Source organism: Conger conger, chromosome 9 (genome assembly GCF_963514075.1).
Source record: "Conger conger chromosome 9, fConCon1.1, whole genome shotgun sequence".
NCBI classification, from domain to species: Eukaryota; Metazoa; Chordata; class Actinopteri; order Anguilliformes; family Congridae; genus Conger; species Conger conger.
Genome location: NC_083768.1, coordinates 45,177,342 through 45,192,143, shown reverse-complemented (window position 1 = coordinate 45,192,143; position 14,802 = coordinate 45,177,342). Strand labels below are relative to the sequence as shown.

The following is a 14,802-nucleotide window of genomic DNA, read 5'->3' as shown; positions in this document are numbered from 1 at the left end:
TACATTTACATTGTAAAGTTAATATACATAAAAATAAATACTATTATGTTTATGACGATCATTATCATTATCATTATTGCGCACATATGTTCCCATGATCTCATTAAATTCGCATAAATAAGAATGTCTGTATGTCGCTAGAATGAAGCAGGGTAGGACCTGTATGTGCCAGATTGGGTCATGTGGAACTGGCAACATTCTTTACCACAAAGGAGCAGTGGGTAAACAGAAGCGGCAGAAGATGTTGATTTTCCATTGTTCTTCTACAACGAGTCTGGCGGGGTGCCTGTTTCTGCTGCTAGTTAAATGTCAACAATGACCTCTCAATCGTTCCAGTGAAAATCGGTCGCCATTTGGTACCGCGCGAAAATGCGTAAAATATTTTACGTGCACATGTATTACTGTTAAGGGCGAAGAAAAAATGAAAAGGAACCCCAGAACTCTCCCGTCTCCTTTATATTTATTGGCAATTATATCTCCTGAATCCTGCTCATTTGTTTTGAGAGTCGCATTACTTATTCAGTCTTATTTTATGCGAACTGAAATAACATCTAAAGATTTTGGATAGCTATACAAATTAATCACGAGCAGATTAAAGTTAAAAAAATTTATATAAACTGATTCTAAACGTTTAGACTTCATGGCTAAACTAATTTGTTGCTTATTAGGGTATAGCGTATTGATTTATACGCAGTCATTGTTTCGTTGCATGAGTTACGTAAAGTTAAATAAAGACAGAGTAGACTTATTTCCCAAATTACTAAAAAAAGAAATAACCAGGCTTGAGTAATTGGCTACTGACGTTCCCAAAAAACCCATAGCCGTATTGTTTTCTTTGAGCGGTGATTAAAGTAGGGCCAATCAAAACAAAGGATGCAGAGAGAGAGAGTAACAGCTCCACCTCTCCCCCTCTGCCTTTTGCACATGTATATAATCCCTTAGTTGACCCAGAAAATAAGATCTGTTTCAGGAAACGAAGTGGAAGGGTATGAGGCCAGCGCGCTGGAATATCTTCTGTAATCCCTTGATCGCCGTATGAAGAAACAAGAGTGATACGAAACTGACACTGAACTTTGAAACAAGACCACAAAGCTACTGGTATGTTTTTTTTTTTTGTTTTTTTTACTGAGGATATATCTGTTGGGTTTTATATCAATGTGCATACATTTGTACGCGATACATTGGAATGAATGTATTCATTTATGGTGTGGGTCCCCGGTAAAATGAAAAATAGTGTAGTGAAGCTATTTAAATCCTTATCGATTAAATGGCTTTATATATTTACATCCCAGAATTACCAAGGAAAGTGCCTTTCTTTGCCGGGTAGGACACATGGATTAACGTTAGGCTACATTATTTATGCTTACGAGGTTAGGCTTTCAGATTGAAATATAACAGGATCTGTACATCGATTGCATTTACTGATTATTTTTCAAACGAATGTGTCGTCCACGTATTTGGTTTCCAAAATGACGCTATGTTTTAAAGAGCGCACTACTAAGCCTTTCATTGAAGGAAGCACAATGAACTGAAATCGAAACGGCAGCGTGAATGCCAAGAATAGGGTACTGCGAGACAGGAGCCCCGGTTGTCTTTGTTTGCAAGTGATCGAAGTGGTGAAATGCCACAAAACTTCCTGACTTTTGCAGAAAAGTGCTGCGTTAAAAAAGGATTAACCCAGCGTGTTGCCTCGCTGTAACATTGAAGTGTTTAATTAAACACGGCAGGATACGTGCTTAACAATGTTGTAATAGCCTACTGTGTAGAGTAAACTATCAGTGCAATGTTGGTTTCTGATGCATATTTTGACAGGATAGAGTTCACATTAAGCCATGGTAACGGTTCAACTATTTCATTTGTTTAAAGTACCATGAGTTTAAACAATTTCCGTATCATTTTGTAGCCGGGTGGGTGGATTTCAGTTTAAGTACCACGGCAAAGAGACTAATGGTAGTATATTCAACAATCCGAGTTTTGTCAAACACGCTTCAGAATCTGAGGATCACACACGTCCTGCTGTGTTGCTCTCTATGCGTTCTTTGCGGTGGTTTACTAATGCAATGCACCCCAAGGGTAGGCCCTCCCTGTACGCCGAATGTTCCACAGCAGAATTTGTTGTTGTTCCCAGGTGTTTTGTCCGATCTCGTTCACACGCCTAGGCTATAGATAGCCGATTGTCTGCGATTTAGAGAGGGCAATCTTATCTTTCCTCTCCCAATAACTGAAACTTTTAGCATTTAAACGCGGCACCTATCGTCCTATGTATTTTCGAAAATACCCGCGATAAGGAAGTCAAGGATCATGCCTGTACCATGTTTTCCATCTGAAGTTAATCGACCTCGTTGTTTTCTCTGCAGAAGAAATGTCCGACCAGCTAATGTTGCCAATGGGTCACGGTCCTGCTAGTGGGGGCCTGCACCGGCACAGAATGGGCGTGAACCCGGCGCAGCCCGGATTCCGCGGCCTACCCAACGGCCAGATGATGCACTACGGCATGGGTCCCCAGAACAACATGGAGGTGCCGATGAGACAGTGCTCCATCCCTGCTATAAACAGACAGACTGGTCACCCTCACCAGATGCCAGGCAACATGATGTACAGCAGCCAGAACCTCCAGCAGCAGAACCACGCACATCTACACCAGCAAGCCCAGAACCACGCACGGATGCAGCAGCAGCAGCAGCAGCAGCAGCAACAGCAACAGAACCTCACACACCAGCACCCGAACCACCCCCCGAACCAGCACCAGTACCTGCCCGAGGGCCTCCCTTCCCAGCCGCTCATGGCCAGCATGCACCTCCAGAAACTCAACACCCAGTACCAAGGGCACCCGCTCCTGCCCCTGAATGGGAATCACATCAGCAACAGCGCCCCCTACAGGCTGGCCTCGGCGCAACGGGCTAGCGTGCAGCATGTAGCAGTACCGACGCTAGGCCTGAGCTTCATCGACACAGACTTGATAGACGAGGAGGTGCTGACCTCCCTGGTGAAGGAGCTGGGTCTGGAGCGTGTGCAGGAGCTCCCAGAGCTCTTCCTAGGACACAACGAGTTTGACTTCTTCTCGGACTTTGTGTGCAAGCAGCAGCCAGGCGCTGTGAGCTGCTGAGTAACGAGGCCGAGCCCTCGTTTTGGGGTTGAGCGCAAACGCTGGTGAATGTTAGCGTTAGCGAAGCGTGTTAACGTTAGCGTTAGCATTAGCGTAGCCTGCGTTCAGAGCACGTGGGGGTGGCGACAATCTTTCTGTTCTGTTTGCACATTTGCATGTGTTACACGTCCTTTGCGTTTGTCAGATTCAGTCAAACGGTCTGATCTGTCTTACTGCAGCACTGGTGGTGTTTGTAGTTTTTCTATAAGCTCCAGGACCGATAGTGCCTGGCTGAATGTGACATCACCCTGCGAGATTCAGAACAGACATTGCTTTCTCTCATCTTGGACATTTTAACTCTTATTTATTTTTATCATGAGCTTGTGTGCTCTGAAAAAATGCCAACAATTTGGAGCCTCCATCTGGAATTGCTACTGGTTTTGGTAGGGACGGTTAAGGGGGGGTGTGGTGTCGGTCTTTCAAGATGTTTTTGAGTCAAGTTGGGTTTGCTCTTAAACTGGTTTATAATTATCAATCCCATCTAAGGAATATACTTTCAGACTCAACAAGAATAGCCATTTCTTTGATGGCTCCTTGCAAAAGTACATTTTCGCCCCCTACTGGAAAAAAAAAAAAAAAAAATCAAAAACGTGCTGTTTTTTATTTTTATTTTTGGGGCACAGGCAGAGTGAGATAATTAGCAATGGACACTAGATGATTAGTCACTTCATGAAGTTATTTTAGTTAGATTTACTGTCAAGTTCATTTTAATTTATGTTTTTGGCATTGCTTTGGACCATTTCCCTGACCCTCCCGGCCTTGTATGTTACCCGCCTTAATCAGCCCTGCGGTAAAGATGGAGCACGGGTGAATTCTTTTGAAGAACAGGAATAACTGATTGGCACAAGAGGACACATTTTATAATGGGAGTGTCCTGTAAAAACAATTTGACTATTAAATGAGCTTCAAAAGATTTTGAGATCCTGTTTCTGAATTTGTTTATACTGCCCATGAGGTTACTGCACCTTAACAACACAATAGGTTACTATGCCGGTGGGGTATGTGGGTGTGTGTACATCAAACATTGTTGTAACTTGCCCGCCTACCTACTTTTGGCATTCTGCAGGGGATCTGCTCAGATTCCAGAAGATTTGGGCATACATTATTTTTCAAAGTTCCAAAGGTCTCTATGCCATGCATCCAGTCCTCTGCGTAAGCTGTAACGGACCCGGTCTGGTGAAGGTGGCACTTGTTCTTTGAAAAAAACAATGTTTCAAATTGTGTTCTCTGACCAGAAGTACTGCATACGGTCTGAGGTTTTGGTGCTGTCCCAACGGGTTATTTTGTCTTAATTTCAGCCAATGTCCAAATGGCTTTTATGGACTGTCAGCATGTCATGAATTTTAACAAATGTGATTGATTAGAACATTGTCCCACTGTCATATCCTGTAATGTTTATATATATATACATTGGGGTCTCCATATGAGTTCTGAAAGTGTCCATTTATTGAAGGCAAATTGGGAGCTTCTGCATAAATTGCACATGGCACACATGTAACGGTGTATAAAAGAATGTGTGAAGGTTGGAGTGAGAAAATATGCTACTATTGGTGTATTGAGTTGCAATGAGAAAATATGCTACTATTTGTATATTGACAAAATGGCCCTTCTTTAATTCCAAGTTTCAACAAAGAGGGAATTTTTAGTATTTAATCTTGCTGACAAGGGTAGGGGTGTGTAAGAGCATTCCCTGTTCATTGGTTATGTCCTCTTAGTTTCAACCCCAACTGCAAATGAACCTGATCTGTCATCAGCACCATTAGAGGCATTATATTCATTATATTATGGAAACGCTGGTGTGTGGTTCCACTCACGGGCCCAAAACCCCAAACCCAGTTTCACACTTTCAGCATTATTGTTTCTGTTGTAAGAACATGTATTTATTGTAATCAGTAATGTCAATAAAATATTTATTTTTAGAGTATGGAGTCCCCTGTATGTGTCGTGTTTGTGAGAATCTGGTGATTCTGGATGGTGACTGTAGAATCGGTTACCCAGAATGGCCCAATATCTGTGCGAGAGAAGATTAGTGGTCAGTACGTTTATGGATTCAGTCCGAATTAATCAATGTCTACCAGCAACTATTGTGTGTGTGTGCCTGTGTGTTTATAAAGCAAAGTGCAATTAAGGTAAACTTCTATGACATGAAATGTGTATCATTTGTCTTGTCTACACAAAATGGCTTTTTTTTTTTTAAATCCTAGCTTAACCCAAGGCCTTGTCCAAAATGGCGTCCTAACTATTATGTCCTCAAAATACATACTACTAAACATAGTGCCAAATCATTTTATTATGCAGTGTGCTCCCGAATGCAGACCATGAGCACACAGGATGAGAAAGTTGAAGGGAAAATCTTCTCTAAATGTAGCGTACTAAAATCCCTGGATGATATACTACATATGTCCAGGCTTTGCAGAGTCTATTTGGGAGCACACTTTTGGGAAGTAAACCATACTTTTTAGGACATCCTGCCAAGACGAAGAGGCAGAGTCATCTTCGGGGTTCACAGATGCTCGATCGGATTGAGGTCTGGGGAACTTGGAGGCCAGGACAACACCTTGAACTCTTCGTCATGTTCCTCAAACCATTCCTGAACAATTTGTGCAGTGTGGCGGGGCACATTATCCTGCTGAAAGAGGCCACTGCCTTTCGGGAATACCGTTGCCATGGAGGGGTGTACCTGGTCCGCAGCGTTGTTCAGGTAGGTGGCATGCATCAAATTGACGTCCACATGAATATCCAGACACAGGGTTTCCCAGCAGAACATTGCCCAGAGCATCACACTCCCTCCACCGGCTTCTTCTTCCCACAGTGCATCCTGGTACCATCTCTTCAGATGACTCATAGGACCAAGCGACCTTCTTCCATTGCTCCAAGGTCCAGTTCTGATGCTCATTCTAGGTGTTTTTGAAGGAGTTAGCCAGTGAGCAGTTTGTTTTGACACATTCATACTGTAAGCATTATTAAAATTTGTGCTGCATATACACAGTAAATTTGTGTGCTGTGCTACAGTAGCCCATCTGTCAGTTCTGACCAGACGGGAAAGCTTTCATTGTCCTGGTGCATCCATGAGTCTTGGGCAGCCTTTTGCAGTCTTTTGCAGATTCATGGTTTGTCCCTCCTCAGACCACTGTCGGTAGGTACTCACCACTGCTGACCACAAGCCTTGCTGTCTGGCCATAACAATTTGGCACTTGTCAAAGTGGCTCTGGTCTTTACGCCTGCCCATTCTCCCATATCCGACACATCCCAGACCTTGACATCCGCCGTTGTTACAAGGTCATCAATGTTATTCGCTTCATCTGTGAGTGGTCATAATTTTTGCTCATTAGTGTATATTCAATAGTAGGCAAGTAAGCTGTTTCAGACACCGCCCATGAATCGGCTGGAATAGTGTGCGGAGCCTGACCCATAGTCCCGCACTGCTGACACCCCAGACATGCGCACTCAGCACAGGGAGAGAGACTTGAGGCAGGAGACTGTCAAGGAGCAATGACATCACTCCCAAAAAGAATAAAAACCTTTTGACCGTCTCAGGACCATCTAGTTTAAGCCAAAGAAGCTGGTAGGAGCACAAAGGCTTTCTGGTGCCAGGGGCCATTGTGACAAGCAGGCAGATCTGCGACGCCACATGTTGTGAAATTTGACCCAAGCCCGAGAGATTTGGGGTGGGGCGAGGCCCATGTCTGGCAGGTGGGACACCTGGGCATGTACGGGGGGGGTTGGTGCATGACCGCTCTCAATGGGAGGAGAAAGTACACAACGGGCCTGTTGATACCCGATCGCCTTCCAACTGCCTCTTATTTAGAAGGCAGTCTTGAGGGTGTTCGGTGACATGATCCCTTATTAGTCACTTTGTGTTCCTGGTATAGCCAGGTGTGCTTAGTTGGTGGGGCTGCTGTCCCTCCTACTCCATTGTTTTGTTTCGGAGTTGTGCTTTCGTACAGAAGCCCAGCTGGCCGTCCGTGCACTTCCTGCAATCTCACTCCTGTCAATCATTCCCCACAATCCACCGATGCTGAGAGGAGGCTGAACATGTGATTGGATGGGGGGGGACTAGGGCACTGAAAGCTGAGCGATTTTGTTGCCATTATGTTGTTCAACGGGAATGGATGAATAATGGCCTTTTCCAGAGAGCATGCACCACTGTTACCAAATTAATCACTCTTTGAGAACAGTGTATAGTTTTCTAAGTCCAAAAGATGGCGTGTAACTTAATTTGGCTGTTTAATGATATTTTTGCATACACTTTGGTGTTTTAGGAAAGGACTTGTGGCACAAAGCAGCTATACATCGCACTGAAGCAGAGACAGAGAAAACGATGGCCTCCTTTAGCCTCTGTCTGCTCACACACGGATCTACGGGCCTGGATATGCCTGTAATTGATGGCTGCCAGGTGTGAACGACTGTTTGCCTTTGCAGGTGGGATTTGAGAAAGACCCAAAGCACTTGAGGCGTAGCCATGACATCGTTAGTCTGTCTGGAAGGGGCGACTAACAAGGCAAGAAAATATTTCCTCATGAGCTCATTTTTTTAAATCACTTTCACCCACTGCTACCTTATCTCATCTTCTAATTTTATTGTACTGTATATTTGTAATCATGCTCCTGTTTAGTTTTCATGCACAATGTCAGAAACCCCTGTTCTAAACAGTGATTCCCATTCTCATTCCAGTGCTATCCTTCAGAATATGTTTGAAATTCTCAGCAATCAAATTGTCCTGGTGTCTAATGGGTTCAAATATGAGAAAAAGCATTTGTGGTCTTTTCCAGTCTCACTGCCCTCAAAGTCTTTTCTTTGATCGATCTGGGGGCCTAGATCAGTTTAAAAGCTCTCTGATTTACACAATGTCTCTGAGGAACCAGCACTCTGAAATTCACCATCACAGTCAAATGTATCTTTCCTTTCAGACTTCCACTCACTCAGACTTGCTCTAACAGTCATTTTTTCTGCATTCTGACAGTCTCAGCCAGTGATGCGTACATAGCTGTCACTCACCGTTCACGTCAGATGGATGTGATCATGTCTGGTTTTCAAAAAATGTTTTTGATAAACAGTCTGAGACATGCCTCTTTTCCCACTCCCCTCCTCTACACTTTCTTTTCTTCCCCTGTTGAACAGAATCTTGACTCCATTTTCCCACAGTACAGCCTGTTCAGGCAGGTAATAATAGTACACACAGGCAAACACACACACACACACACACACACCATACATATACACAGGTTCAGACAAGCAGATAATCAGAAGAAATTACTCCTACATGACATAGTAATATGACTCATTCACATTCTGTACAGTCTATTGTGGCACAAGAGCAGAAAAACATACCTGGCCATGGTTTAGTCTTCACAATGCAGTGTCACTCATAAGAATGTACTACTAAAAAACACAAAGCCAAAGTGGGCCCTGCCCACTCTTGAGTCCTTGGTAAAAAAATATTCTAGATAGCGCTATACATACAATTACTAGTGCAAGAAATAATAGATTGTTCCTGGAGATCAGATACAATTTCTTCAAGAAGCCGGCAGCAGGCTGATAGTATGCCTTTGCACTCATCATTTGGACCTCCCTTCACAAAGTGCTTTGATAATGATGACATAAATTATGAAAAGAATGTACAGTGAGAACATTACAGTACACCTCTATCCAGCGAACATTCTATTTCACCTACATGAAAAGTATGTGAAACGCCATCTTCTACTAGGCCACGGGCTGCCCCCTTAGAGAAAAAATGCAGAGCGAAAAGAGAGGGACAAAGGGGGGAGAGAAATAGATAGAATAAATATTGATGAAGAAGGAAAGGCACAGAGCCTCCTGCCCCTTTATGAGAACTTCCTCAAGTCTGGAGACTGAATCCAGCAATACAGGACAGCTGCCACCGGAGGGCAGTACATTCAGTGGCTCAGACCAGCATATTTCTTTACGTTTCAGCAGAGCCCTTCCCAAAACGGCCTACTTGCCCTCGGTTGTGTCTACAGGTTGCATGCAGGTTATATACTCAATTGCTGGCAGGTGAGCTGTTTCAGACTCAGCTCAGGTCTATATAATTGCAGATCCTTTCACCTTAGATGTCCCTCACTATGTTATTATTTAGTTTCATTTGTCTATATCAATGTCTGTGTAAAGGAAAAATATGATAGTTGTGGGGAAATGTGGCCGAGTACAAAACATAAACTTGCTTCTGATTAATTGACATTCATTTGCACTGTCCAATATTGAATTTTAGTTTATTTTGTTGCACAACTTTTGGACAATAGCAATAGCTTCTCCATATTTTTTTCTCAAATGTTTCTTTTGTGGGGTAATGGTCTCATATAAACCTACTCACCTCATTATATGGTCGCAAATATTATATGGCCACCCAATATAGCTTTTACATTAAAAGTCAGAAAATTGACTATACGATGTAGAGTCACAAAGCCTTCAAACATATACTCCACACAGTATAATGCTTATTTTTATGATTTATATTTGGCCAGTGGAACAATGACAATATTAGCATTAGCCACATATCATAAATTGCTATGAAGATTTGCACAAATAAAAAATATCTTTAACTGCAGTTAGAAGCATGAGAAAATCCCAGAAGAAATAGTTTGTCTCCCCATGTATACCCTTGAACTCAATCATTATTAAAAACCCAGCAATTAGGGAGAATGCAGAGAGACGTGGGACATGGAGAAGGAAGATAGAGAGAGAGGAAGAGAGAGCCACTGAGAGAGAAATCTGTGACAGTAAGTATGATGAATTAAAGATTGGTCTTGTGACAAGTTTCTCTCTTTCTCGTATATAGGCAGAAGCAGAAATGAATGCAGATGTTGCAATAAATAAACACATTAATAAATAAATAGATCAGAGACAGCGCTGGAGAGAGGATGTGTGTGTGTGTGTGTGTGTGTGTGGTGTGTGTGTGTGTGTGTGCATTGAGGAGGATGAGGGAGGTCTCTGGCGATTTGCCATAACATCAAGCTACTAAAAAATAATGATGAAATATTTAGGATGCACTGGGAGTCAGAGAATATTAACAGCCATGCACCCCCCTCTCTCCCTCTCTCTCTCCCTCCCTCCCTCCCTCCCTCTCTCTCTCTTTCTCTCTCTCTCTCTCTCTCTCTCTCTCTCTCCCTACAGTGCACTTTGGTGACCGTCAGTCTCCCGTGACCTTGTTTACAGAACAGGCCTTGCTGCTTGCATGCTAATGAGGCAGACTGGGGGCACTCGCAGCGCTAACAGGCACATAAACGTAGCGAGGGGCGGGGGGGGTTGCTACGCTAGCATTGGCACATCCTCGCGATTGGTCGGTGGCACACTCCTGATGTCAGAGACAGCTTAGGCTTTCACTGCCATTACCTAGGCAATGGCGAACTCGCGATACATCACCAGCGTTTCTCCTGGAAAATGAGATATGTGTTACAGTGATGTACTTTCAGCCTGAGCAAGGGCGACAACACGTGTCCAGCATTCAGCTGCCAGCCATACTGATACCAAAAATGAGTGTCATTGTGGTACTTGCTGTATGACCAAGAGACAGAAATACAGACGGAGACAGAAAGGAGGGTGGGGGATTATGATTCTTTTTAATATTTCACATACGTACATGCCTAATAAACTGTTGCGCTGTGGAAGCATTTTGATATTTTGTCATGCCAATGATGAGTGACTTTTAAAAAACACCATTCCCACTGCCCGTTTGAACGGGCTTTTGAATCTGAGCGGCTGGAGACCAGTGAAGCTCTGTGGCTCTGTGCTCTCACGCTCCGGTCAGGGAGGGTGGCTTCCACTGGACACTGCACTGTTCACCCCGCCGGTGTGAGTCTCCTGAGCCTGCACCTACGCGAACAATGCTACGTCTGACCAGAGGAGCAAGGAGGCGCAGAGGAGGTGCAGACTGCCGCCTCAGTCCCGACACCCAGAGGAGCAGCCCATATGTCTGTCTGTCTGTCTGTCTCAGTGAGTGACAGCCATGGGGGGAATTGGAGAGTGTATATGTATGTTAGACTATGTGTGTGTGTGCGTGAGTGTGTGAATGCAAGTGTGTGTGTGTGTGAGTGTGAGTGTGAGAATGCGAGTGTGTGTGTGCGTGTGTGTGTGTGTGTGTGCGTGAGTGTGTGAATGCGAGTGTGTGTGTGCGAGTGTACGCACGTATATGCGCGTGCCTGCCTGTCTGTGTGTTTGTGCGCGTGATAGTTATCAGTTAATCTTGTCTGATGTGTGAACGAGGGTGAAATAATTGGGCGCTTTTTAAAAAATGTCACACGCAGAGACACGTCTGCATCTCGCCCAGTGCTTCAAACGTCTGAGAATGCGGAGCGAGTCCCAGCACGGCGCTTTTACGGCTTCAAACGCCCCGCAATCAGGGCCGCATGCAAGCGAGGGGAGTTTATTCCCCCTCCGCCACGCTCCCTTTTCAAAACATCAGCAAAACCGGGAGAATTTTCCCCAGAAATCTCACTTCAAACGCCAGCGGTTTCCGTCGCCTGTGTGCGGAATGAAAATAGTACAAAATGAAGCCTGCCTGTACACAGACACACACACACATACACACTGACACACACATAACAAACAAGCAAATTCCCACACACAACTCTCAGACAAACTCACATACGCACACTCGTGGACAAAGTCCAAAAGTGACACGAGACAGCTGTGGAGCTTTTCCATTCTGAGCCGGTATGTCAGTCTAGATCTGTGCAGATCTGGATGACTCAAAGAAGACAAAGAGGGTGAGCACATCAAAATGTGCTGTTCTTACCCTGCTCAAAAAAGGACATGAGCAAACTATGTTTTGAAATAGCTGGTAACTACCAGCACTAGCTGGTTGACCAGCTCATTCCCAGCTGGACCAACTTTATTATGAGCTTGGCCATGCTGGTTGACCAGCTCATACCCAGCTAGACCAACTTTATGACTAGCTCAATTTTCCAGCTGGTCAAACTGGCATAGCTGGATTCCTGTCCTGTAGGGTCACAGTCTCCACCTGATTTTTGTAATTTCCTTTGAACCAGCAGTTCAAAGTGCTGGGAAACAAGGTGTGCAGGCAGTTTAGCCAGTCAACTACTTGCTTCTTTTGAAAGCAAACTGAAAATATGATATATTGTTGCCTTTTATTGTTACTGCCTTCTTGTTTTTATATCTCTGTCCTCATGTTTCTATGTAATGTTTTTATATTTTAAATGTAAAGCACATTGAGTTGGCTTGTGTATGAAATGTGCTCTATAAATAAAGTTGACTTGACTTGACTTAAGATCAGTTCCTAGGCCCCGTCCAAAAAAACGAACCCCTTTGAGCGGATAGTCATGTCATATCCTCACTTCTTGCCTTGGGTGACTTACCTGTTACACATCTGTTTCAATATGAGGCACCAAGGCAGCAACTAACAAAGAAGAGAAAGTAGGAACAGGTGCAGCAGTGTGTCTAACGACAGCTAAGCTAATCCTTTTAACAATAAAAAAACTGAGTTTAGCAACAGGAGTTTCTGAAGTGGTGCATAAAATCCAGTTTTGGCCCGTCAGTCATCTCGACTTCCTCTGTCTGTCTCTCTCCTGTTCTATTAGTGTCTGTTTCCCCCCTGAGAGCTCATGTATAATGGATGTGTGCCTTCAAGCATATGATAATGTGACAGTATGCATGGGGAGGTGAGAGGGCGAGAAGGCCTTCTGATTATATTATATATGTGGCTCATGGGAGCAGGGAAGGGGGGGGGAGAAGGAGTGAGAAAGAGAGAGTGAGAGAGTTGGGGGGAGAATGGCAAGGTAGAGAATGCTTTTTGACTTATGACTCCATTTGCTTTCAGTATGCAGATGATGGGGTGATTGTGAGAATTGGGCATATCAGAGGCAGAAAACTGGTATCGTGCGTGTTACATGTTGTATATGTGCTTCTAGTTTTTTTGTAGGCTTTTTTAGGTCTTTTTTTTCTGTTACCGAATCAGTCAAAAATGTACATTTGAAAAACTCAACATCTCTTTCCAAAAATAATGCCACAGTTACTTGCGGACATCAACAGAGCTCAAAATGCAGATTTTAATCGAGAACTATTTCTGCTGTGGGTACTCGGCAACAGTGTCCGTGCAAGCAGACGTTTGATGTTTCGATATGCAGCCAAGCGCAGCAAACACCCGGCTAAGACTAATCAAAACAACTTACACTTTGCCCCAGAATACTAGTGTGCTTTGGCGAAAACATCTGCTGGTGACTTCCTGCAGTAGAAGAAATAGATCTGAATCTGCATGTTTGAGCACTGTTGATGTTTGCTACTGTGTGGCATTATATTTGGAAAGAGTCATTGTTGTTGAGTTTTCCAAATGTCATTTTTTGGTGGATTCATTACCAGGAAAAAGAGGTTCATGGTGGCCATAGAGGCCATGGGGAACTGCGACAAAAAAAGTTGTGAAATCTGGAAAATTTGTCACATCTGAGCGAAACTATCTGGGTGGACAGATAGCACTGGGTAAGTGGAACACATGCTTTAATTAATTTTTTTAATGTCTGTGTGGCAGCCTATGCAAACTGGCCTTGTTTTTTGTGTGCAGGGTCACGTTGTGGCCAGCAGGGGGAGATGGAGCTCACCTGCGTGGCTAAATAAGGGCAGGGGAGGGGTCATTTGAGGAAAGCTCTCACAGTCAGAGGCCCTGGCTGTCTGCCTCACAGGCTGGAGCAGCAGCTGGCTGTCAGGTAGCTCCTGGACTATGACATCATGGGCTACGGATGACATCACGGGCTATGACAGATCACGTCACCATAGACAGACCTCTGACCATCACCTGCGGAACTCGAGGTCTGAGGAAGACGAGGCAGAGCTGTCCTATTGAACCTCCCCCCCCTCCATTTCAGCAGCACCAAAAGCACAAGAGCTCTTCCATTCCTCAGGGAAAGCACTGTGATATCATCAACAGTTTTCCACACGCCATCATCATCTGATTTTTGGATTGTGAGAATGAAATGGACTTACCAATCACTTTATTTTCCCCTCACAACATTGTTGTTGTTATTATTATTATTATTATTATTATTATTATTATTATTATTATTATTATTATTGTAGCATAGTAAAACTCTGAAAATGCTTTACAAGGGAAATTTAGTGAGGGAAATGCCATTGGATTCGCTTTATCCTTAATGGTTAACCGTCCTTTATAGCAGCCATTTTTCCAGGAGCACAGCTGCTGCCCATCTGCCCCGCTCCCCCCCACTACTCCTCCCCACACACACAGCGCAGGAGGACTGCGACTGGAGGAGTGTGGCCCATTAGGAGGGCAGTGCATTGTGGGATGGAGTGGGGGTAGTACCTGAGGGAGCAATATGGTGGGGCAGATGAACACTGCCCCTGGGGGAAAGGCATCCATCAGGCCTGAGAGGCAGCTGTGACTCTCCATCAGCTGCACAGCCTTATTACGCATGTGCACTCAGTCACACATATACACACACACACACACACACACACACACACCCACAGACACTCACGCATGCACACCATCACACAGACAGTCACATACACGCATACACGCATGTGCACACACATATGCACACACAAATGCATTCAGTGCAGTCCGTAAGCATTTAGACAGTGACACATTTTTTTGGTTGTTTTGGTTCTGTACTCCAGCACATTGAACTTGAACTAAAAGTATAAAATTGCAGACTTTAACATGTAATTTG

At 44.1% G+C, this 14,802-nt stretch overlaps 1 protein-coding gene across 1 annotated transcript; it reads left to right on the top strand.

The window, feature by feature from the left end:
• The first annotated feature begins 909 nt into the window (after nt 1–909).
• Nucleotides 910–3,764, top strand: LOC133137065 (cbp/p300-interacting transactivator 3-like). The gene is made up of 2 exons (XM_061255078.1): nt 910–1,098; nt 2,358–3,764. The coding sequence occupies exon 2, from the start codon at nt 2,363–2,365 to the stop codon at nt 3,104–3,106; it is 744 nt and encodes a 247-aa protein (XP_061111062.1). The 5' UTR covers nt 910–1,098; nt 2,358–2,362; the 3' UTR covers nt 3,107–3,764.
• The last annotated feature ends 11,038 nt before the right edge of the window (nt 3,765–14,802 follow it).

Bases quoted from the DNA above. Each gene is read 5' to 3' on its own strand.
- LOC133137065 (XM_061255078.1), top strand. From the start codon at position 2,363: ATGTCCGACCAGCTAATGTTGCCAATGGGTCACGGTCCTGCTAGTGGG.